Source organism: Leptodactylus fuscus, chromosome 5, assembly GCF_031893055.1.
Source record: "Leptodactylus fuscus isolate aLepFus1 chromosome 5, aLepFus1.hap2, whole genome shotgun sequence".
NCBI lineage: Eukaryota > Metazoa > Chordata > Amphibia > Anura > Leptodactylidae > Leptodactylus > Leptodactylus fuscus.
The window spans coordinates 86,516,810-86,542,050 of NC_134269.1; the positions used below are offsets into that span (position 1 = coordinate 86,516,810).

The 25,241-nt window shown below is 40.4% G+C and overlaps 1 protein-coding gene across 1 annotated transcript in view; it reads left to right on the forward strand.

Annotated features, from left to right (window-relative positions):
* Positions 1-25,104, forward strand: part of MTMR10 (myotubularin related protein 10) — a 51,313-nt gene extending 26,209 nt beyond the window's left edge. Inside the window, exons 6-16 of the mRNA XM_075273586.1 lie at positions 4,361-4,451; positions 5,188-5,344; positions 6,943-7,030; positions 7,229-7,317; positions 8,118-8,248; positions 14,838-14,907; positions 15,677-15,747; positions 17,475-17,644; positions 18,914-19,084; positions 21,358-21,540; positions 23,183-25,104. Coding sequence (XP_075129687.1) covers positions 4,361-4,451; positions 5,188-5,344; positions 6,943-7,030; positions 7,229-7,317; positions 8,118-8,248; positions 14,838-14,907; positions 15,677-15,747; positions 17,475-17,644; positions 18,914-19,084; positions 21,358-21,540; positions 23,183-23,785 — 1,824 coding nt within the window. The 3' untranslated portion in view covers positions 23,786-25,104. The remainder of the gene's footprint in view (positions 1-4,360; positions 4,452-5,187; positions 5,345-6,942; positions 7,031-7,228; positions 7,318-8,117; positions 8,249-14,837; positions 14,908-15,676; positions 15,748-17,474; positions 17,645-18,913; positions 19,085-21,357; positions 21,541-23,182) is intronic.
* The last annotated feature ends 137 nt before the right edge of the window (positions 25,105-25,241 follow it).

Sequence of the window (25,241 nt, forward strand, 5' to 3'; positions counted from 1 at the left end):
ACTTCTTTCAGCTGTACAGTGATACCTCGGTTCTCGAACGCCTTGACTTTCGACCAAATCGGTATTCGAACAGGAAATTCGAGAAAATTTTGTCTTGGAATCCGAACAAATATTTGGAACTCGAACAGCCGAACGTCCGAGATTAGCCGAGTTGAGCCGAATGGCGTTCATTCGGCCCAGCGCCTTGCCTGCGTCATCATTGTGAGTCAGTGAGAGAGAGAGAGTACTGCACTGTACTGCAAATTACTGTACTGTACACTGAATTTAACCCTTAGGCATGGGTCCAAAGAAAGCCAGAAGTGGTAATGCAGACAAAGGTAAGCGGAAAGCTGTGAGAACAACGATTGAACTCAAGAAAGAAATCATTGGCAAATATGAACAGGGCACACGTGTGTCGGATCTGTCTGCAGAGTATGGCATGCCAAAATCAACCATCTCTACCTTCCTTAAGAATAAAGCTGTTATAAAGGCTGCCAGTGTTGCCAAAGGTGTTACACTGTTAACTAAGCAAAGGCCTCAGATAATGGAGGAAATGGAGAAGCTGCTCCTTATTTTCATTAAAGAAAAAGAGTTAGCAGGTGACAGCATCAATGAGGTCGTTATTTGTGAGAAAGCACTCCAAATATTTAGTGACCTGAACACAGAAACACCTGGTACAAGTGGTGAAGGTGCTTTCACGTTTAAAGCCAGCAGAGGTTGGTTTGAGAATTTCAGACATAGAAGTGGCATACATCGCGTCACTAGGCATGGGGAGGCAGCTAGTGCAAACCAGGAGGCTGCTAATAGCTTCATAAAAGAATTTAGTGACTATGTCAAGGCAGAAGGGTTTGTTCCTGAGCAGGTCTTCAACTGCGATGAGACCGGATTATTCTGGAAAAAAATGCCAGCCAACACCTACATAACCAAAGAGGAAAAAGCACTACCAGGGCACAAGCCTATGAAAGATAGGCTTACTCTTTTGTTTTGTGCAAATGCAAGTGGTGATTGCAAGGTAAAACCCTTGCTTGTCTATCATTCTGACAATCCCCGGCCATTCAAAAGACACAATGTCATGAAGAGTAAATTGGCTGTGATGTGGCGGTCTAACACCAAAGCTTGGGTTACCCGACAATTCTTTACAGAGTGGGTGCGTGAAGTTTTTGCACCTCGAGTGAAGGAATACCTGACAGGAAAAAATTTGCCATTAAAATGTCTATTAGTGATGGACAATGCTCCTGCTCACCCCCCAGCTTTAGAAGAAGATCTAGTTGATGACTATAGCTTCATAAAAGTAAAATTCTTACCCCCCAATACAACCCCTATTCTGCAACCCATGGACCAACAGGTCATATCCAATTTTAAGAAATTGTACACAAAGGCCCTCTTCCAGAAGTGCTTTGAAGTGACAAATGACACACAGTTAACTCTGAGGGAATTTTGGAAAGAACACTTCAACATCCTGAATTGTGTAAACTTGATTGACACTGCTTGGAGTAATGTCACTCATTGCACATTGTATGCTGCATGGCGAAAACTTTGGCCCGAAAGGGACAGTGAGGCTTTAGAACCTGAGTCAGCTCCTGTCGTTGATGAAGATGTTGCTGTGGTTGATGATGTTGTGGCCATAGGAAAGACCATGGGCCTTGACATTCAACAAGATGACATCAACGAACTTGTGGAAGGTCACGCTGCTGAGTTAACCACCGAGGAACTGATGCACCTACAACAACAGCAGCAGAAGGATATGGTTGAAGAAATTTCTTCTGAAGAAGAGGAGAGAGTGGAGGATATTTCTAGTGGCCTTATTCATGAAATGTGTGCTAAATGGGCAGAAATCGCCAATTTTGTTGAACAACATCACCCTGATAAAGTGGTAGCAAATAGAGCAGTTAACATTTTTAATGACAATGTTATGTCCACTTTCCGCAAAATTTTGCAAAGGAGAAAAAAACAGCAAACCATTGACAAATTCTTCCGTAAAGAAATCAGACAAGCAACTGCAGAGCAAGATTCTGATTCTCCTCAGCAAAAGAGACAGAGAACAGAAACACCCAAAGAGCAGTTACCCTCTGTTTTTATTGAAGAGGACTTCCCATCAGAACAATAACCATCCCCCTTCCCGCCTCCCTCCACTTTCATTCCCTCCTGCCATAAAGGTTGGTACAGGTACAGTAAATGAAACACAATTTACTGTACTGTACAGTACATTTTATTTTTTTTGTTTTAATAAATACTCTTTTATTTCTTATTTCTTGTTGAGACTCATGTTTTTCTACATATTATATACAAATTAGGCCAGTAAATAGGCATTTTCTGGGGCTTGGAACGAATTAATCCAGTTTCCATTATTTCCTATGGGTTTTTTTGTTTCGGTTCTCGAACAATTTGGTTCTCGACCGACCTCCCGGAACGAATTATGTTCGAGAACCGAGGTATCACTGTATATGCAAATGAACATACAGCTTAAAACTGTCAGTGTAGGCTGTGGGACTGCAGCTTACACTGACAGCAGAGTGTGACCTCTGCCGCGACGTAGGCGCAATGACGTAATTCATCAGCACCTGCAGAGATGGAAGGACGCCCAGCTGCTCTTCGTCGGAGGTAAGATAAGTAGCATATTATACTGTGTGGGAACCCACATTGGAGTGTATAATACTATGTGGGGCCCACTGTGGAGCGTATAACACTGTGTGGAGGTCCACTGCGGAACATAAAATACTGTTTGGCGGCCACTGTGGAGCACATTGTACCGTGTGGGGGCCCTTCACTATTTATATCACACAGTATCTGTTTTATAGCAGACATGTGATATTACAGGCTATAATAACATGGCATAGTCATTCTAAAACAAATCTTGTGTAATGTAATTAATGAGTGTTAATTATTTAAAAGTATATGAAATGCAGTGCAACGTTGTTTTGTATCATTGAAAGCTGTGAAAAACCCTATTCGTATGACCGTATTTTGCAGGTCCGTAACTGTCCACAATTGACAGGCTCTACCAACAAAGGAGGTTTCCAAATGAAAGATATTGATGACCTATCCTTAGGGGGGTTGCAATGTATATACCATATACATATGTCATGAAGTGCTGCTTTCTTGCAAAACTGGTCCTGAATTAGCCAGGTGTGCTTCACTGACAAGTGCTTCTCAATTTCAGGCAGACCCATTATACATGAGTGCTCAAGGTTATAGAGCTCTTGTGTATAACTATGTTTTGAAATGCTGTCTGTCCATGGTCTCTGTATGTACTTGGAGTGTGAACACCTGTGGCTTTGCTTAAAGTAGTGTGAAAAAACCTAGATCTGCCAATTCCCTTTCAGGACTTAACTTGCATTCCTAGCTATATATAAGACCCATTCACTGATTAGTAAAATCTGCATTTGTCTCCTGGAAATCACGTAGGACAAGATTTCCTCTGGCAGCCAAGTGCTGTATCCTTGCTCAATCCAACCTGCCAAACTGGTGTTTTGGAGTTCAGGAAAGGGTGAACAACAGAATTATTCATCCGTACTTCCTGAAAACATCACACATGGCTTGAGTCTACTGAATCATTAGAACCAAACTTGGAATGAATGAATGAGTTAGCCAGGATTCCCAGAATTGATCTGGAGAGTACATCCACTTATACTTGCCAGTAGTCTTATCTCCAGTGAATTCTGGCCATAAAATGTAGCATGGAACAGGTCCTGTTGTACTGTCATGGAGTAGTCATTTACAACTATTGTCATCCTTTTTCCATTTTGAGCAATTTCCTATCAATGTTGCAAGACTTGAATCTGCTATTCTGAGGCAAAAACACATTGAGTTTCTCTACGTCTTGGTTCACATTGTGTTTCAGCTTCGTTTTGATGTATATATCAGGAAATTCTTCATTTGCGTGATTTTATCCATATACATAGTTTTTATTTATATCTTGTGGTGCTTGTTTGTATAGGAAAGTGTATGAGGCTGTGCTTTCAAATACAGCAAGCAGACATACTGACCTATACCAGCCTAGTGTATGCGAAAAGCAGTGTTATTATTCTGCATCAGGTAATTTGGAGCATGTACCAATTTTCAGTTGTGATAACATACACTGGATTTGCATATATTCACATCTTGAAGGTGGTTGAATCACCACATTAGGAAATGAAATGTGATGTGTCAAGATAAGTGAACTTTGTACAATTTCCATCTTTGCCATTATCGGTTTACGTCCATCAGTAAAACAAATGTTTGTGTTGTACAGTAAATACAACAATTCTTCCTAGCTGAAAGTTTCCAGTCTTCACACGTTATGGTTTGACAGTCTAGCTTGCGTCTGAGGTTCTCCCCTAGTGGAGCCTGTATTTGTTCCTCTAGATCTAGACCTAACGGTTTTCTGTATCTTTTGTCCTAGGTTTGTCTTGCATTAGCACACTACTCACAGCCAACAGATCTCCAACTACTTTTTGCCTTTGAGTATGTTGCCAAAATGTATCATAATCAAGGTAGGTTAAGACTGTCTCTCTTTGTAGCTGTTGTATTGGTGAATGTGAAGCATCTTAAGTGTTTTCCAGGACTTTATTGATGGCCTATACTTAGGATAAGCCATCAATATCTAATAGGTGGGGAGTTGACATCTTGTCCCCTCACTGATCAGCTATTTGCTGCCGGGCCCCGTACAATACAGTGTACAAAGCTTGAAGCATATGGCTCCATACATTGTAAAGTGGCCAAGCTGTGCTATTACAGCTAATTTATTTCACCTCATTTGGGGGCAGAACTACAGTAACACTGTATGGATGCAGATAGATCTGAAGCAGATGGTTCTGTAACATGTGGGTGACACTTTATACTAGCTGTCCCAGCAACATTCTAAAACTGCTGAATCTTGCCCTGATTCTTTCTCCCCTTGCATTAAATGGGAGGGAGATATTGAGCAGGATACTAAATAGATAATTGCCCTTCTTAATCTTGCTCTGAATTCTGCAGGTGCCAAAAATATTTTTTGCTCCCTTCAAAAGCGGTTACATAGTAGATGAGGTTGGATAAAGACATTAGTCCATCAAGTTCAACCTATAAAATGACACTATAATTTTTTGGGAGGCATCTCAGACCTTTTAATTTCTGAATCTTCCCACTAGCTGCTCTGGTGTTTTCTATCCCTTATTTATTTCCTCGAAATGACACTCTACTATTTATGGCTTGAACATTACTGAAATAAAATGCCTTTTCTTTTCACAGGAGACAGAATTAATGGAATAGATCCTGGAGGAGGAGATACTGGTCCAAAGACTCCCTTGTTTGAGACCTATTCAGACTGGGACCGAGAGATCAAAAGAACAGGGGCCACTGAATGGAGAGTGTGCTCAGTAAATGAGGGCTATATGATTTCTAAAAGGTATGTGTAAAATAATGACTCTATACTGACATGATCAAAGATTGTGTAGTTATACTATATGTCATTTCATATTTATTAAATGAGTTTTACAGCAAAATAAAGTAATTTTAAAACTGGCCAACATGGCGTACAAATATATTTAATACCCAATAGTTTGGTACAATACGCATCTATACATGACCCCTTGCATGTACAATGGGACCTTTACCCTGAGACAATAGCACTTGGGGAGGTGAGCTGGTTATTGGTGGATATTTCATGTTTAAGGGGAAGGTATTTATAAAATTGTCCACTGCGGTAACTTTCTGGTGAGTGCAGCTGTGGCGATACCTGGAAAATGGTGCAGTGTTTGCCGATGTGTCACTGCCTTCACCTAGTACCCAGACTCTGTAGGCAGATTACAGCTAAGCCATTTAGAGATGTCTATTTTAAGCGCCTTTGTTTATCCCATATGCTCCTGCATATGAATAAATGAGGCAGAATACAGAACAGATTCCTGACTGTAAGGTTTATTATGACATAACCATGCGGCAGAGTACACAATCTCATTTACAAGTGTTGGCAGGCAGGATTTGTCTGTTTTCTTTGTTAAGGAATTAATTAGCAGCGTAATTCTCATGGGAATGTCAAGCTTGTCAGTCTGCCTTGCTCAAGATAAGTCACAATTACAGGGATTGTTGTAGCAGAGTGGCATACATCATGGCATTACATATAGCCATCATGTCTTCCTTCCTTCTCCTTCATTGCCTCCAGATTTGACCTGTTTACATTTAGTTATTAAATGGCAAAAAAATTCCAAATTGAGTGGAATGTGCACTGCTCAATATTATATTGCCAGCTTTAAAGTATATTTCTTACAGTATTGTGGTTGGTATTGTCATACGCAGTAATGGTTAACTCTTAGTACTGCAGGCTACACGTTCTTCCTTTCATTGTAATATTGACTAGTTATATAGCTCCGGAATATAATTAGGGGAGGCAAGAATTTTGGTATGGAAATATATTGTCTGATTCTCTATGGTCATAATAATGAATGGTAGTGAAAGCTGAAATTCCAGTTTTCTAGGAGTCTCCCACAAATACAAATATGTATTGACTACACCCACTTGCAGATAGTAATGGAACATGTAAATAGTGATTTCTTCGTCTTATCTGTCTGAATTATGTTAATTATTGTGTAGTGCCAAAGCAAATCTTAAATTGATATCTTAAAGGTACAGTACCTATTCTTGTATGCCCATATAATAGTGCTTTTATAAGACTGCTTTATATGCTGAGGCTTACGTATAAATCCTTTAAATAAAGGCTATGGTTGTCACACTAGTCGTGGATACTATGCGGTGTGTCCACTGCGTGGAAGTAATATGAGAAAGATGATGTCGTCAGATGTGGGGAGGGGGTACGGTTCTGTCCAGAACTTGCCTCAGCACCACAGTTTAGCAGCAGCAGCATCACAAGGGACACATATAAACAAAGATTATATTAAAAAAATGTATTAAGTTAATACTTAAAAACAGCTTGTAATGGTTTTTCTGGATGAATCTCCTTTAATAGCAATGGCCAAAAGCTAACTTCTAACTATTTGTATCTCCTTGTAGCCTTCCAGAGTATTTTGTTGTTCCCTCGTCTTTGGCAGATACAGATCTTAAGCAGTATTCTTACTCGTTTTTTGGAAGACGTATGCCAGTGAGTATGTAGTGATTGACTTTCTCCCAGGCATGAACCGAATTTAGTTATTGATGATGATGATGATTAGCTTTGTTGCTAATCTTATAAATGATGATTTATTGACCCCCTGTAGACATTAAAATATTTGTTATAACTCAAGATCAGTAATGTAAGGGCTGTATTTAAGGTACATTATCTTGCCTTTGTTTTCTGTAGCTATGGTGCTGGAACCATGCTAATGGCAGTGCACTGGTTCGGATGTCTGGCATCAAAGACCTGTTACAGCAGCGCAAGATAGACCAGCGGTGAGTGGTGTTCAGAACAACATTCTTGAATCAGTGTTGCACAGCTCTACATCATTTTTTGTTACATGTACACTTTCAGATTTAAAGGGATTCTGTCATTAGAATCCGTTTTTCTACAAAGACCACGTTGTAATAGCCTTTAGAAAGGCTATTCTTCTCCTACCTTTGTTATTCTGATCTGTGGTGCAGTTTCTGAAAAATTTTATTATTTCTTCCTTATGCAAATGAGTCTTCAAAAACCACAGGGGATGTTCCCCTTGCGCTCCGAAAGCACAGGGCGTGTCTCCTGTGCTCCCTGAAGACACTTCAGCGACGGCTCTTTCTTCTGCTGCTGACACCTCTCCACTGTGTCTTCAGCTGGCAGAGCCGACTTTGTAATCAGTTTGGCCATTTTTCTGTGGCCGAAAGGATGCACGTGGAAGACGCCACAAGAAAATGGCTGAACGGGTACGCACAGTCAGTTCTGCGGACAGCAGCAGAACACAGAGGCGTTGCTGAAGAGTCTTTGGGGAGAACAGGAAACGTCCCCTGTGCTTTCTGAAGACTCATTTGCATAAGGAAGGCATAAGAAATATCTCAGGAACTGCGGCGCTGATCAGAATAACAAAGGCTGGAGAAGAATAGCCTTTCTAAAAGCTTTTCTGACATAGTTAAAGTGGGATTCTTCCATTAGAATCCCTTTTTCTACAAGTACCACAACACTCTCTGCCCCAAACCCCCACATTTAATGTTGCACACCACAACTATCGTGCCCATTAATTTGTAATCACTTTATTGAATATTTTACTATTCTTGCATAGGATTTGTGGTGGAATCACTCGTAGTCACCCTTTAAGGAGCGATGTTTACAAATGTGATTTAGATCATGGTCTCCCAAGCCTTCAAGATATTCAGACTGCATTCACAAAGCTCAAGCAGCTCTGTGTAAATGGTGAGTGAAGCTTTTATAATTTTATTTTAATGACCCGGGTAGATTTCTGTATCTGTATTCTGTAGTTGGCTTAGAGGATTCAGGCTGCAGACTATTATACATAGTTTATTGCCAGATGCCAAGAAGCCACAAAGGGAATTATTTTCCTATTCACTGCTCTGACTTGGAGAAGGTTTCATCTGCAGATGAAATCTACAGTATAATGCAATTCGGAGATGTTCTTTCAAATCCGTAGACTTTTCTGCTTGAATAAATAATTGAATACTTACAATACTACTGTTCAAACACTTGACGTCACAGAAGAGCACCAGAGCCAGCATCTGGCCCTATTCCTGAGTTCTGTGATTGGGCCTCAACAGTGAGTCCATGGTGTCTTAGAGGAGCGCCAGAGTGCTCAGTGGAGGAAGTCACAGATCAGTGGATGCTGTGAGGAGTTATGAAAGAGGCGAGTATAAATGTTTTATTTTTTACTCCTACCTTCGGTCTACAATTATTATGGTCTGGGGTCTCTTCAGACCTCAGAGTATAATAATTTGTTGGAAAATGTGTCATGGCAGACATTCTAGTTGGTCCATGACGAATCCCAAATTGTTCAGTTTAATTAAAAACTGAACAATTTGGAGGAATCTGATTCAGTCTGGCTGGTTCTGAACTGATTTGCCCAACACTAATCAGGAGATTTCCTTTTTAATACTTCAGCCTGTGTAGTTCCAAAGTTGTGCGTGGTGAGGAAGTTAATATATGGCGTTTGTTATTAGGGATATAACTGGATGTTTCATGTGTGTTTTTCAATTCATCAGTTGCTATGTTAGCTTTAAGGTTTGTCATGATGGCCGGTGCAGGAGACCAGTTGTAATATGGCTTGTCTTATCTTGCTGTGTGCTGCTTAGTCTTTATCCAGCTGTCCTCAGTTGTATCTTCTTGGAATTCACTGCATCCAAGTGTTAGTAATTCTTCCTAAGAGTCTATTTATCTACAAGCTTTACGGGTAGAACAAATATTTATACAGCGTTATGGGCTTTATTATGGCGGCAGTGTGGTTCCTTCTACTTGATGTAGTTAACGTGTGTGTGTGTGTGTGTGTGTGTGTGTGTGTGTGTCCTGGGGGTAGAACATAATTTGACCTCCAGTTGCTGCTGGTGAACCATGCATGGATGTGTATTGATGGCAGGCTGGTCACAGAGAGGTTGATTGTTTGTGTGTTATTGCTGTGAAGCCTCACAAGTGATTGTGCCAAGTTATTTTCACCAGGTCATTTAGCTCCATCTATTCAGTTGGAATACTATACACAGGTTTGTTCAGCGTGACTTGTTTCACTGCACAGCAATGTGCTGAGTGGATGGAATCGGCCAGTAAAGGCCCCGGGGCAACCTGATCCTGCTACAGAGCACGCTCAGGAATAATATTCCAAGCAAAGTCTACAATACACTCGACCTGCTGCTGTCCTGTCGCTGACTTTTAAGTACATGACTTCTTTGTAAGTTGTGGACAGTGGCTTAAAGGGAGAAGCAAGAAATGGGAAGTAAAGAGAAAGGGAAGAACCGAAGAGGAGGATGTGAAACATTGAACATTAAAATGCCCCTTTATATTTGGCATAGTGTTTTGTTTGTTTAAACCCTTGTCTATAAAAAAAAAAAAAAAAAAAAAAAAAAAAAAATTGTCAGCAGTCATCTAGAAACATTGTGTCAGGTGTCATGAGCGGACAAGACTATTCATGTCTATAGGCCAGGCAAATCTACAACTCTGAAAATAATTATTGGCCATTTATAGAGTGATGTAACTGGATTGTACAGCTAATGACATAATAGGATTGATTTTATAGGTGAATGTCCTTGTAATTGCTGTAAATGTCAGTATAATTACACAGTGAGGAATGATGGAAGAAGTGAAGTCAAGAATGAACAGGTTGGAGAACACTGGCTAGGGTGTACTGTAGTCATGTGGCTATTGGCTGTTTGGTAAGGACAGAACTATTATCTAAGATTAAATGGGTTTCCTGGTTTCTGCAATAAGGTCCTCATTGTATAAAGGAAAGTTATGCAACTTTGTTGTAAATTTTTAGCATCAATTCCTCATTGTTAGAACTTGTTTTGCATGTAGTTATTCTACAAGACCCTTCATTGTTTACTCCCGGAGGACGAAACTCTGTCCTGATCATGTGATGATCAGGCTGTCAAAAGGGTGTAAAGAACTAATATTCCTAACTAAACCACAGCATTTCTGACAGGAGGATGATATGTGATGGTTCAATGCAATCATTTGTATTACTGGTGTTGCTGTGCATGCTGTTTGCATTGTGATATGTTAGGATCTTCTCACGCGTTGTTTGCAGGGTATATTTACTGTATGATCCAAATGCATGTTAAAAGAACCCACAGGTCCCTATTATACAAACAAAGAACAAAAAAGTGGTGACCTGTATGGCGCAGTAACAGTATGTATTGGGGTGTTTTTGTTTTTATTTTACTAGTACTTTTCTATACAGGAAATATATGTAATGAAAGTGTTTTGCAAAAATTTTCAAATAATAAAAACAAAGCAAGGCAAATAAGGAACATGGAAATACAGGCCAAGCCTGACCAATATGAAGAACAATGTCCGTGCACGAGAACCACGAAGTATGGAGAAAGAAGCAACAACAAACCGGCACTCAATCATCCAAACAACAATTTTAACCAGGAGAGAGAAAAACAAAACTCCTAGAGCATTGCAGAGGAAGTCGCCATCCACAGCGCCAGGGTAAAAGCCAGAAAAGAAACCACAATAAACCAGGAGGACTGGGGAACACAGACTTCACAGAAAAGGAAGAGGGAGAGTCGAAAGGTTACAGAGGGAGGAGCATGGTGGAATCGTGGGGGGGTGCACAGCAAAAAATAATCTAAAGAAGCCCAAAGATTAGAAAAAAGTGACACACACTCTGCAGACTCCTGGGACAGGACCCATGGATGCCAGAGAGTCTCAAATTTGGAGGAGTGGGCAGAATCTTCAGCTGCTAGGGTCTCTATTCTCCGAATGCTGAGAAGTTCCTGAAGAAATTGCACGGGTGTAGCGGCCACAGTGCTGCGTCAATGCCTGTGAATGACTGACCTGGCAGCCGTAAGGAAATGTCCGAAAGGAGGGATTATTGTGGGGAGGGCCTGCAGCCATTAACCTTGGTGTACAATTCTATGAGCTACCACTAATCATGGTGTACAACTGAAATACAAAGTCCCAGAAGGCTTTAAGAAGGCTACAGTCCCACCAGATGCAAAACAACGTACTCCTCTAAGTGCCACAGCACCAATAACGATCAGAAACACTGGGGTGAAACCGGTGAAAGACGTATGGACAACGACACCAGCAAGTCAGGATCTTGAAATTCTTTTCCTGTTTACTGCAAGGCAATAGTAACTTGTAAGCAAACAGAAAAATCCCTATCCTATTCGGCAGAGGAGAGGCGCATCTGAAGGTCATCTTTCCATAGTTGAACGAATGAGGGGCGGCCTGGAGTCGCTGCCCGTAAGAGGAGTATAGAATACAGCAGAGACAAAGCCTGCAAAGCCCTCTAATTCAGTAGAACTAGGGTCAGCAGCAGAGGTAGAGAAGAAAACAAACAAACCAAAACCCCCCCCAAAACCTACATATACTGAGAAGCTGGTGATATTCCACCTAGGATAGGGGGATGTCTGGGTTCCACACACTTGTTTGTTAAAGGGGTATGCGAGGTGGGTTTGCGACGACTCTGCCAACTATACATTGTCACAACTGGACCAACAGAGGAATTTGGCAGCAGAGAGACCAGGTGGAAATTTGGGATATCCTAACGAGGAGGCCATTGTGGCTTACCAAGTCCTAAGCCGTCAGAAAGTGAGTAGATGAATATGTATGGTGGATATGTTTGGAACACGAGTGGGTGGGGATCCAGGGCTAGGAGGGGAGATGAGTTGCAAGCCACTTAGATAACCACCCACTGTTTGTCCCTACTCATGTAGTACCAATCAAATAAGTGCAAGAGAACTGCAGAATTATAGTAATGGTAGGGGTCTTGTAAACCTGCGACAGCGTCTGAAACCTAATTCTGCTGGGAGCCGAGCCCCCAAACAAACTTCCCGAAGGCTGGTTGTAAGTGAGTGAAGAAATCCTGAGGGAGACAATGATGGATCGTGCCCCACCAAGACCACTTTGGCGCAAAAAAACGCGATCACCTTCTTATCTATACCGTCCAATCTCACAGCCAGAGAGAGGACTGGACCTTATAGGATAATACAAGAAGAGCCTTCTAAAGTTTTAAAGTTTTATTAACCCAAGATGGTCGATACTAGTCAGCCCGAGTGTGTGTGTGTATATATATATGTGTGTGTGTATGTATGTGTATATATATATATATATATATATATATACACACACACACGTACACACACACACACACACCCACACCCACACCTACCCCCTGGCGGTTACAAGCTTATACGGTTACAGAATGTATGTTACAGTGCAGTAAGATAAAAAGAATAAAAGATTAGAAACAGGGATATAATACCAGGTTTGATCTCCGGAATTCCACTCATGAAATCCAGGGCACATAGCTTTAGAGTCCTTTTAAGTAGTCCACAGATGGAAAGGGGTTGACGACCTCATTAACAGAATAGTCCAGGGTGCATGGTATTTCCATAGGCATTAGTCAATAGTCCAAGGGAGCAGTTTCCACAGCATCACAGCACCTGGTGACGCATGCCAGCAGACCAGGAAGAACCAGAACAAAGAACACAGACCCCCAGGGTCCTGGCATGGGTGACAATATATCTCCCCTCAGCCCCCTCTCACAATGAGGTCAGCAAGGTGGGCAACTCAGCCCCCTCACTTTATACCAGAATAACTATAAACGGCCATAACTCTTTGCCAGGTGAACCCACTGTTTGGCTAGGGGCATGATGGGGTTCCTCACAGAGTCCCCATCAGGGAGAGACCAAGAACGATTCCCCAATTCCCTATGGGTAATGAGTTCAGTGCTGGAACCCCTCCTAGGCCTCTGATGGGGTAGTTCTTGGGCTCGAAACGTGCGGCCTGGTCCTGCGCACAGGAGGAAGTTATTGTCATGACTGTATCCTATTTTCCTGTGACAATAACTTCATAAATCCCATAACTGATTGAAGTTTTTGTGGAGTCAGGCAGTCTGCTACAAGGTGTTAGGAGAACTCTGAGCCAAGATGGCCCCCTTCTAGGGATAAGGGATGATCAAAGCCACTTCCAGGGAGTAATTAGGCTTGAGCATGTGGACACTATCTCTCACATCCTGCTAATCAGTGAGAGGGAGTCCATCTGAGGCAGAGGGCAATTACAGACAAGATACCAAGATATACAGTTGAGGGTCAGTCAACACAATACATAGATAGTTATACATATAGCTGAGAATCATGATTGGGGTCCGATTCATCACAGAGACGAATGGGTGGGGCCTGAAATGTATAAAGAAGACTGGGTAAAACATCCATCTTCAGAGCGTCGATACGCCCAAACAAGGACAATTGATCAGGAAAACATTGTATTTACGCAAATCTTCAATGGAGTGCTCTAACAGGGGACTATGGCTGGGTCTGAGGGCTATGAAACCCAAAGTATTTTATAGAAGTAGGTTTCCATTTGAAAGGAAATTGGGCTGCCAAGTGACATGACTAAGCAAAGGATAATGGTCTTACTTTAGGATAGATTGACTTTAAAATTACTCAGGTGGCCAAATAGTCGGAACTCCCACAAGATCATCTGTGTTGTCATGAGTGGCATGAAGACTGTGTACATTGGGGCGTTTGTATATAAATTGTATATTTTAGCATCTATTTAAGATATGAGCCATTCGTTTTCTTGGGAAAATGTACATAGAAAATGTACTTCTGGTACAATATGAAAAGACCTCATCTTTGTGTTTTGCCCTATCACTGTGTTGATGCAAAATGGTCAAAGTGCATAGGATTGGGAATGTTGAAATCCCAAAATGTCTGATCCTTCTTTCCGATGACCTCTGCAGTTGGTGAAGTTGGGAAACTCAACTACACATCCTGAAATCAATAGGTTTGCGCAAGGTAATATTTGTGGTCACCTTTCAGTTGCCGGCTACAAATTACTTATGTAAAGATAACCTTTTCCAGTTCTTTATTGATGTTGTGATATTTGCAATAAATATTGTATTGTTGTGTTTTTGTTAAGTAGAAGCATTTTTGCAGTAGTTACTGTATGTAAATAAATGCTACAAAAAAGAGGAATGGAAAAATGACCTTTTTTATTTTATTCAACCACATGATATGTTATTTTTTTAAAGGGGCTCTATCATTGGGAAAAGTCATTTTTAACTAATCACATCCTTGCATAGGCTTTAGAAATGCTATTTCACACCTACCTTTAGTATGTAGATTGTCTGAATAAGTCTGTTTTTATTCATATGCTAATGACTTTTCCCAATGATAGAGCCCCTTTAAACACATCCAGCATTGTTCTGATCTTACCTATATTAGACAGCAGCTGCATCTAGCATTGGTCTGATCCTGCCTGTATTAGACTGTAGCTGATGTATATTTAGAATAGTGATAACATTTATGTAATGTTTTTTTCCCTATAGAACCTTTTGATGAAACAGAAGAGCGATGGTTTTCATCCCTTGAAAGCACGCGCTGGCTGGAGTATGTCAGGTACTGTTTATTTTATGGTTGCCAGCTTTTTACACATGATTGGTATTTACCTGTATTTTTAGGAGAACCAACTAGACATCGTATTAAAAGAAAGAAAGCGCTTGCATCAAAGTATTTAATGTGGAAAACCTAAAATGATACCTTGTAAGAGACTAATTGCAGACTGCTGGAGCATAACTACTGCTATGGCAGGCTGTGTAATTGCTATGGGGCTCGGTAACAACTGGGGACTGCAACCACACGGGAAGGGGAATGTTTACCACTGCCTATTGATGTCGCCCTTCCGGAGAGCTGCAGCCCCCAAGCATTAACTGAATTGGTTAAATCTATTAAACACATTAGGTTATATAAAACATTGTATTATATCTCTAAACAATAGTTTCTGGGAGGTGTTGTTGAAGCATATGAGGGTCCTGCTTATATATTTATCAAAAAGTCTCCTGTGCTTGTTTGTTTTCTATTATTCTTTTTCTCTTTTACTTATTTTAAAAGTTTAGGGATTTTGTACTTTTTTGCAGCCATTATCTGGCTTTTCAGAAGGTAGTTTAAAATAATAATAAAGAAAATGCTGAAGGCATAAAGGGTTTTCTTACATACAGCCCTTGCCTATATCCACTGCCACACTACCACTTTATTTACACAAGGGCCCTCTAATAATAATAATAATAATAATAATATAATATTTATTTAATCTATCTATCTATGTGACCTCATTGCAGTATATGGTAAATGCATGTTCCATGAAATTAACTTGTTTTTATTTTAACAGAGTGTTCTTGAAGCAAGCAGTGGACCTCGTCTACGTCATGGACTCCAAGCGTCTCTCAGTTGTCATACAAGGTGAATTTATCGAATTGTCTTCTGTGTCTCACATTCTGATTATTTCACGTCCTGAGTTACTGCACTACCAGTCTAAGGCTGGTCACACAAAATAGTCTTATTTAGACACCAAGTGCCCTGTGCAACATAACTGCATCATGTTTATCATGTTGACCTGCTTCATACCACCAGTTTCTGTCCAGCCAGCTTTTGGTTTGATCAGACAATATCTTACTATTTCCTTTCTGTATCATGAGTGGTTGATCGTGTGGTTGATAATAACTGCTGGAGGCCACAACTATTGGGTCTAATACATGTGCTGTGGTCACTAATATATAGCATGTAATTAATTACTAGAAATGCATGTAGTCCTACCACGCACACTTATTATATATCTTAAGTATGTGCAAGGACAGAAGCTAAGAGCCCATTTCACTTCTATCTAAATGTCAGTTCCTCAAAATTCCCAAAAGTTCATTTTTGTTCTAATGTTGTATTTAGAAGCATTGGAAGGACTTTCTCATTAATACCACACTTCTGTTTGTTTATTGGTCTTAGGGAGTGTTAATTCTTAATAATTCTTACCAAGAAGTCTCCCTGATATATTCTCTGCAACGTGAGAATGTAATAAATAATGCTCTGCATATACATCGTATACATAACATGACTATAGATAAAAGCTGTTCCAAATAGCAGAGAGCATCTGATATTGCAATGAAAGGAATTTAGACCTCTGTACTGAATAGAGAGGGATTTCCCTCTTTACATGCTGATAGGGGAAATGAGTCACCAAGACTATGTGCCAGGTCTGCTGATCTGTAGGGCTTGTCCAGCTGTTGAGTCAGAAAATTACTATTTTGGGGGAAAGTGTTTTACATCTCCAGCCAAATCATTAAATTCCAGCTCTCTTCCAAGCTGCCGTTCTGTCTATCCCATCCCTCCTCTAGATGAACACATCAGACTGGAGTCTTTCTTAGAACTATATGACTTCTTTAGAAGGGTGTTGTCCTTTGGGTATTTTTGACATTTGCACTTTTACAGCTAAATCCACACATTGCTATAATGGTGTCAGTCAGTGTGATCTGTAAGACAAGCTTCCAAATAACTTCTGTGATCTGTAAGACTTCTACCAAATAACATCTGTAATCTAGCCAGCTCCTAGTTGTCATCGATTTTTCTTTAAGTGTAGGGACCACCCGAGATGTGCCAAACTCATTAAAAGTGATGCAATTCTGTATCCTCTCACCTGGGTGTGGCAGTTTAGTAAGAATGACATGTCATATACCTGTCTTAAAGAATCAGCCAAATAATGTATTCTATGAGCCTAATTTCAAGCTTTGGCCCTTTTACGGGACTTGCAAAAACCAAAATCCAGTACGGTAGTATATAAGATAGGAGTACTTCCATTTGTTGTGTAGTCAATAAAGACTAGATTTGTGATTTCTGAGAAATTTGACAGTTCTGTACCCCTCATGTAAAAATAATCTTATAGATACCAAAGTTTATAGTGTACCTAACACTATTCTGGTCTTTGAGGAGAAAGCTCCATTAAAAGCAATGTACAGATCCTGTTCTTTTCTATAGTTTTGCTGGCCTTTCTGGCTCACTAAAGGAGGGCCTTCCTCTCTGACGCCCATATGTCCTAAGAGGTGTTGTGTTCATGTGTCAGCTTGTTTGAAGTCAACAGTTTATCCACCCAATATACAGTATTGTTAGGCCTAATTTAACAAAAATACTTGTTTTCATAGAGGAGGAAGGTCGGGACCTCAGCTGCATTGTGGCCTCTCTTGTTCAGTTGATGTCAGACCCCTACTTCAGGACTATTGTCGGATTTCAGTGTCTAATCCAGAAGGAGTGGGTTATGGCTGGATATCCATTTCTTGATAGGTGCAGCCATTTGAGAAAATCTGAAAAGGAAGTAAGTACCTAAATGTTGTTGGAATTATTGGCTATCTTGGCCTCTTTGCTAATATATAGATTATACACATCCTGTTTGAGCCCTACCATTGACACACTTTTAGGGCCAGTTCACACATAGTTTTTTGGTCCGGATTTTAAAGTGCAAGCCGCGTCAAAATCCAGGTCAAAAAACCACCTCCCATTGAATTCAATGGGAGTCGGTCATTTCCTTTTTCTGCGAGTGGTAATAAAGAAGCAACCTGCCCTATCTTGACGCGGATTCCGTTGGCATCTGCGTCAAGACAATCCCTCTGGACTAGGCCCATTCATTTAGACCTAATCTGGAACAGGAATCCGTGACAGTCGCGGCATTTCGGACCAGATTCTGACGCGGCTTCTTGTGTCAAAATCAGGACCAAAAAACTATGTGTGAGCGAACCCTAAATTTTATTGTCTGTGGATTCTCTGCCTCTCCATGTGCTGTCACATTTTGTGACCAAACATAGACAAGTCTAGGCCATGTAGACTCTGACAACACATGGACGGTTATTTAAAAAAAAAATATTTTTGGATTCATCCATACAGTTGTAATAACAAAAAATACTGTAATGTTATAGTTTTTGTATGTAATGTCTTTAAAATACTGAATGGCATAGCCAGATATAGTGGTAAGTCTATAAAGTATATGCTATGGTACACACGTGACCTACTAGTGCCAAGAATAATGGAAACGTACAGTCTGTGCACGTCTGAATTATTTAATACAGAGTGTAAGTGCAAATAGAAGAGTCTTAATGTCTGGACCAAATCAATGTAATGTACCTGCTTCTTCATCCAGAAGTCTGTGTTTCATAGCTCTCTTCCCAGAACTAACATAAAGCTACCGTCTCCCGAATACCCCGTCATTTCTTATAGCGGCTTTATTCCTGCTCATTTTTGCTTTGACATTTCCATAAATATTTAGTTTGGCTCTGTCCTGCACCTTATGCTCTGTGTAATGGCAGCACCGTGCACATTAGACCAACAGGCTGACATGGCATATCTGCAAAGATGTCGTTGTTGTGAAGAGTTGTTGTAATTTTACATAACTTTATGCTTGCCATAATTTACATAAAAGTAGATAAGCATTGGTAGTGCGCGCTATTAAAGTGGCAACTCCAGACTTTTATAGGTTTAGACTTCTAAATCTACCCAGTATTTGTGTGTGTAGTTTAGTAGCATAAATGTGCACTGCTTTCTTTCAAGGATGGTCTTGTCATCTTGTCAGACATCTGTTTCTTTTCCCCAGTGTCCCCTGTTTGTGCTATTCCTGGACTGTGTGTGGCAACTCCTAGAGCAATACCCGGCAGCTTTCCAATTTACAGAGACCTACTTAACTGTGCTACATGACAGCACCTGCATCTCACTGTTCGGGACCTTCCTGTTCAACTGTCCTCACCAGCGAGTTCAGCAAAGTACAGTAAGTATACAACCTTTCTGTGTGTCTGATGGTTGGTTTCATAGTGGGATAAACCTGAGGATACAAGCTTGCAGTGCAGTATGTGTAATACGCTGTTGTAAAGTACTAGAATCACTTACTCTAGGTTCACACCTGCGTTCTACTTTCCATTTCTCGGGTCCACGGAAACCTAATCTAATTGAAAAGCTTCCTCTGTATACTCATTCAAGCTGGACCCCTGGGGCTGGGCGTTATGATCCCATGTCATGTAATCGGAACCGTCTCAAGCAGCCCTGTCCTCTGGGTCGCTCCCGCCCTTTCCAGTTTTCACAGGCCGTTACCTATGCTATGAGGACTGACAGACTATATTAAGCCTACATGCACACATTTTGCACCCGAAGGGCAGCCATTTTCACAGATCCCTCATACATTGCATTGTATGTAGGGATCTGCGACAACTGCCAAAAATAAAGCATGACCTATATTTTGACAGATTGTGACATAACGAAGCCCCCGGTTACTGCGTATCACATTGAAAGCAATAGGTACAAAAAGCCTCCCATTGAGTTCAATGGGTAGCGCGCGTAAGACTCATTGAACTCAATGGGATTCTGTTTTACTGCGCTCACTCTGAATGTGTTTACGTGTCAGAATGAGCGGAGTGTTAACTCCGTGTGAGAGCAGCCTAAGGGCTAGTTCACACGGGGACATGGACGCTGATTTTGACAGCTGATTTCGCGGCCAAATCAGCCTCCATAAAATGTAGCCCTATGTGAATTGCTAGCTTTTTTTTTTTCTGCTAGCTTTTTTTATTGCTAGCTTTTTTTGCTAGCAGAAAAAGAAGCAACATGACCTTTCTTCAGGCGTTTAACGCCTGAAAAAATGAATAGGAGTCTATGGGGCACTGAAAAAACGCTAGCGGTTTTTGGTCGCTTGTTTTTGCAGCTGTTTTGGCAAAAACAGCGACTGAAACCGCTAGCGGTTTTTGGTCGCTTATTTTTGCAGCTGTTTTGGCAAAAACAGCGACTGAAACCGCTAGCGGTTTTTTTATCATGTACTTTTTTGTAATGCAAAAAAAAGCTTCAAAAAAACAGTGACTGAAAAAGCGTCAAAAACAGTGTCAAAAACAGCGTCCAATGCAAAAAACAGTGCCCAAAAAAAGCGACGCTGAAAAATCAGTGACAAAATCAGCTAGGCTTTTTTCACGTGTGAACTAAGCCTAAGGCTGTTATTGCATGTCCTGTTTTTGTGAGTAAAAACACAGATGTGTAATGGCCGCCTAGTGGGGTTTTGCAGGATCACTTGCATTTTACAGATTCCTACAGGGAATTCTAAGCTGGTGAGTATTTATATAGCCTATGTTTTTAGGGAATCTACAACAATATTTCTCCATGTACAGCTCTATGTGGTGTAGGGCAATGCCTACACTATGTAAACACCTTTCCTGTGCTTAAGTGATATGTCATTTTGCACAGATGTTATTCTTTATGCAAATTAGCTAAATGGTGCACCAGTGGCATGCCCAAGCTTCCTGCTATACCAAAAAATCTCATTTAGGGCCCAATTATATCACATTTTGATTCAGTTTTGCAGATACAAAAAACTGATGCAAAAAAAAGTATAAAAACTGATGTAAAATGATGACCATCAATTTGATTGGTCAATATCAAATAAAAAAAGATCAGTTTCTGTCCATTCTTTTATAGGATACAAGTGTGGTTTGTTCTACAGTCACAGACTCTGCGTAAACAGTCATCATTTTCTATCCACTTTTAACATTAGTGTTTTTTTTTTTTTTCTTTTTTATATATCCGCAAAACTGATTAATTGAATTGGTGATCAAAATGTGATGTGAATGGCCCCTTAGATTCTTGGTAACGTATCAATTGGGTTCAATGTGCTGGCAAAATGAGAGATTCATCAGGTTTTCAGAAAGTTATCAAAAAAGAAAAAAAGCTGTCCTAGATGAAACCGAGCACAGCTGCGCTTCCAGTTGTCATGTGTGCAAAAATAGCTATTATTGCAAAACACAAAAATACCAGTGTACATAATGAATAATGTGATGTTGCCATGTCTTAATAAATATATGGTCACCACAATTGCAACATTGACCTAGTGAGGACAACCCTGTATTGCTTACATTGCTGGCTGACTTGACAAATCTGCTAAAGGCTCAAAATAGAAATTTTAGTTCTTTTTTTTAATTTAATTATTAAACTATTTTACTCAAGAAATTTTTTTTATGTGTGTAGTTTTCCATTCTTTTAAATTAAATTTCCCAATTTCTTTCATAGGAATTTGCAATTGGTAAAAATATTCAGCTTGGGGATGAAAAAGGATTGAAATTTCCATCTGTGTGGAATTGGTCACTGCAGTTTTCATTGAAGGATCGTGCACTATTTAATAACCCCTTGTATATTGGAAAGAGCGTGCCAAGCGTGCAAAATGGAATTACAAAAAGCTTCAAGCGAACAAAGGTATAGTGAAGATGAGCTTAAAAGTAACCACTGTAATAGTGGCTGGGATAGAATACCATTCAGAATGTAGTAAGGAAAGCCTAGTGACACAGCATTACTAAATCTTCTGCAATATTCACTCTTTTCGGGGTGGTTATTCATGCTTTAGGATTTGTTCACATCCGTATTGAAGGCTACATTGCAGATATATTGACTTCTGAACTACTGCATTATTCTTATGCAGCAAAAAGCTACTAAAAGAAAACAAACCAAAAAACCCACAACTTCACTCTTGTTCCCAAATGCAAGCACATTGTTCAATGTAATGTAAGTCCTTTTATATCACAGAGAAATTATCTATGTCTGTATATTACTGGGCTGGACTGGGAAGAATATGCAAATCTGTTTCCCAAGATGCCCTCTAGGGGAAGCTCCCTTGAACATGATGCCCGACTTTCCCACAAGCCTTTGCTTCAATGATGTGGGATTTTGCCAAGTCAGTATCCCAGCTGTGGACGGCGCTGTTTTGATCTGATTGGATCTCATCAGCACAGCCTAGGGAGAACTGACTTGGCAGAGGTGAGAGACTTTTAGACCAGGGATAATGTTGCTCCTTGAGGAGAGACCACCTTGTCAAGTGTGTGGAGTCTTACAAAGGCTTGTAGGAAAGTCGGGCATGATGTTCAAGGGAGCTTCCTCTAGAGGGCAGCAGACAGAGGCGCTGTCTCCCTATTTATATCTTGGGAAACAGACTTGCATATTCTTCCCATAATCCCCCACAGTGGAGCTAAAATGGCTTTGTAAGACTCCACACACCTGACAAGGTGGTCTCTCCTCAAGGAGTGACATTATCCCCATAACCTGGGCTGGACTGTACATAACAAGTTACCAAGACTGTATCAAGTTCTGTCACGTCATATACTAGTCATACCCAGAGCTACATCTGGTCCAACAGTAGGATGAAGTGGCTAAATGAAGCAGGGACAATATTACATGCAGAATACAAGAGGAGGGTGGGCAGAGCACAAGGTCCAAGGGAACACTTGAGCCAATAGCTGCAAAGTCGGAAGTGACATCACAGAGAAGTGATATCAATTTGGCAACTTTTCCTTGGTAGTTCAGTAACTTGCAGCCATTTTACTTCCTGTGATGTTTAGGATTTGTAGTGTACAGAATGCCTTGGAAATGTCCATTACAGAGATCTATTGACTTACTAGTGGCTCCATTTTATTAACTGAAAAATTTCGCCCGTTTCATTTTAAGGATCATTTACCCACTATGGTTTCATTTGATTGTAGAGCCAATGGCTTCTCTGTCACTTTAAAGTTGCTGAAGGACCCTTGAACTTAAGTCGGTCTATAATGCTGCCCATGTATAATGCTACCCATGTATGAACTATCATGTTATATTTATAAATGGCAGGTTTGTTGTAGAAATTTCTAAGAATGAAAATCCATTCCATTGATCTGTACATTTTGAGGGCAAACTCATGGATAACTGCAGGCCTTTTGATAGCTGTGACAGTGGTAACATTTTCTGCAACAAATCTGGCATGTGTAAATCTATTTTTATACCGTAGCTATGTCCACAGTAGTTTTATATGCTGTAATCTCATTGAAGAGGTAGTTGGTTTACACTTTTTTTTTTTTTTTTTTTTCTACAGAAAAACTATAGTTCTACATTACGGGGAATGCCTCCTTCATTAAAGAATGGGATTATCCCTCAGCCAGAATTAATGCCGCGCAGGAACTCACTGATATTGAGATTACGACCTGAATTAGTGAATCAGACTCCAGAAATCCAGAACAATGGACTACAGCTGTACCTCAGAAACTTTTTTTCTAAGCCTGTGGACTTGCACGGAGTCATTTTACCAAAGCTCAGTGGTCCCCATATCAAACTGTGGAAACTCTTATACCTCCGCTGGATTCCTGAGGCCCAGATTAACCATGGTGGGTTCATCACTGTCTTCCACAAAATCTCCCTGCTGGCTGATGAGATTGAAATGCTGCAAACAAGTCTCCGGCAGTACAGGAGTTTCCCATTGTCACAGGCCACATCTCCCGAGAGTGAACAAAGCAGAATGTTTTTTAGAGCGGATGACTTACAAAGCAGTTATGAGAGTCTGGACTTTCTTTCCTCCTCTTTTCCTTTCTCACCAGTAGGGAATCTGTGTCGCCGGAGTATACTGGGCACACCATTAAGCAAATTTCTAAACGGTGCCAAAATCTGGTTATCTACTGAAACACTTGCCAATGAGGACTGAGGGTCATTCAAAGGGTAGCAAATTGGTTTGGTAACAGTAAGATACCAGTAGATAGTCTGAAGTGCTGCAATTTGTATCTTTAGCCATACACTGACTGTTTTTTCTTTTCCTTTTGCACATATTCTAAATTGCCAGGTTTCAGATTTCCGCACAGAGGGGCAGATTTATTATGTCGTGTATGCCAGCTTTCTGGAAGGCATAAGTTGTCATAAATTGACTTTTTTTTATTTTTTAAAACTTCTGTCATGCAGTAGCCACTTCCCCAACAAGGGGCAAAGTCCATGAGATGACATACTATTTGACAGAAATCTCAAAAACTCTCAGCCTGCGGAAGGTGTGCGTCATTTATCAGGAGACGTCCCTCAGCATAAATGCAGTGCACCCTGCGGCGACTCCAGGGTTATGATGACTGTTGTTAATGCCAGTCTTCATAAATATGCCCCAATATTTCCATGGGAGAAACGGTATAACTAACAGATCCACGTCTTACAGTTTTATTTATAGGTTACGTGTAAAGAGCTAGTTTAGGAGCTTAGGGATTGGATCACTGATTTTGATTTGTATTTTTATAGATATCTTGCTGCTATCAGCACCATGTTACACTTGTTTGTTACATGACTTCTTTTCATTTAAGGGAAACCGTTATTTTTTTTGTGCGTGTTGCGTTCTAAAAGGACACATGATGTTAACAAATACTGTATGAGAATGTGATGTGATTGCTGAAGGAATCTTGCAGCTTATCTTGCTTTCTCAAAAAAAAAAAAAAAATTACCCACTACCCCATCGGTTTTGTCAGTAACTTAAAGGGGTTGTATGGTTTATCATTTTTATTATTATGGCTCAGAGAGACATAAGCACACAATAGTAATCCTGCTCTCATCCACCATTTCCCAGTCCCTTCTGACACACCACTCGCTGAGGCAGGTCTTTACTGCAAACAGTGACTGGCTGAGGGACCAAGAAGTAGAATCGGAGCAGAGGAATTGGTAGAAGTTGGTCTGATGACGTTGGTGTTTTTATGCTACTCTGAGCTTTTACTATTTTTCTTTGACTACATGATCCGCCACAAAGCTTGCATCCAAATTCAGGAGTAAAATGAACATGATGTGCACTGTTAATTGTAGATAAGTCTTAAGTTACAGAATTCTAGATGTAGAAGTGCCTTTACATTTTTAAATTAAAAGTTGTATATAGTTCCGAATATTAGTAACAGGAGGTTTAATTTTGGTACTCTGCGTTGACTGCTTACTAAAGGATAGATGTGACTTATTTAAGATACAGTAGAGAAGGATTCTTTGTTTTTATTAAAAACTTATTGATCAATGGCAACTCTGTATGAAAATGATTTATTTCAGATTGTGCATGAACTGGACGTAATTCTTCCTGGAAGTAATGAATGAAGGCCTTTCTTCTGTGTAGGCATGAGTGTAAATTGCTATAATCCCACAATGCGCAC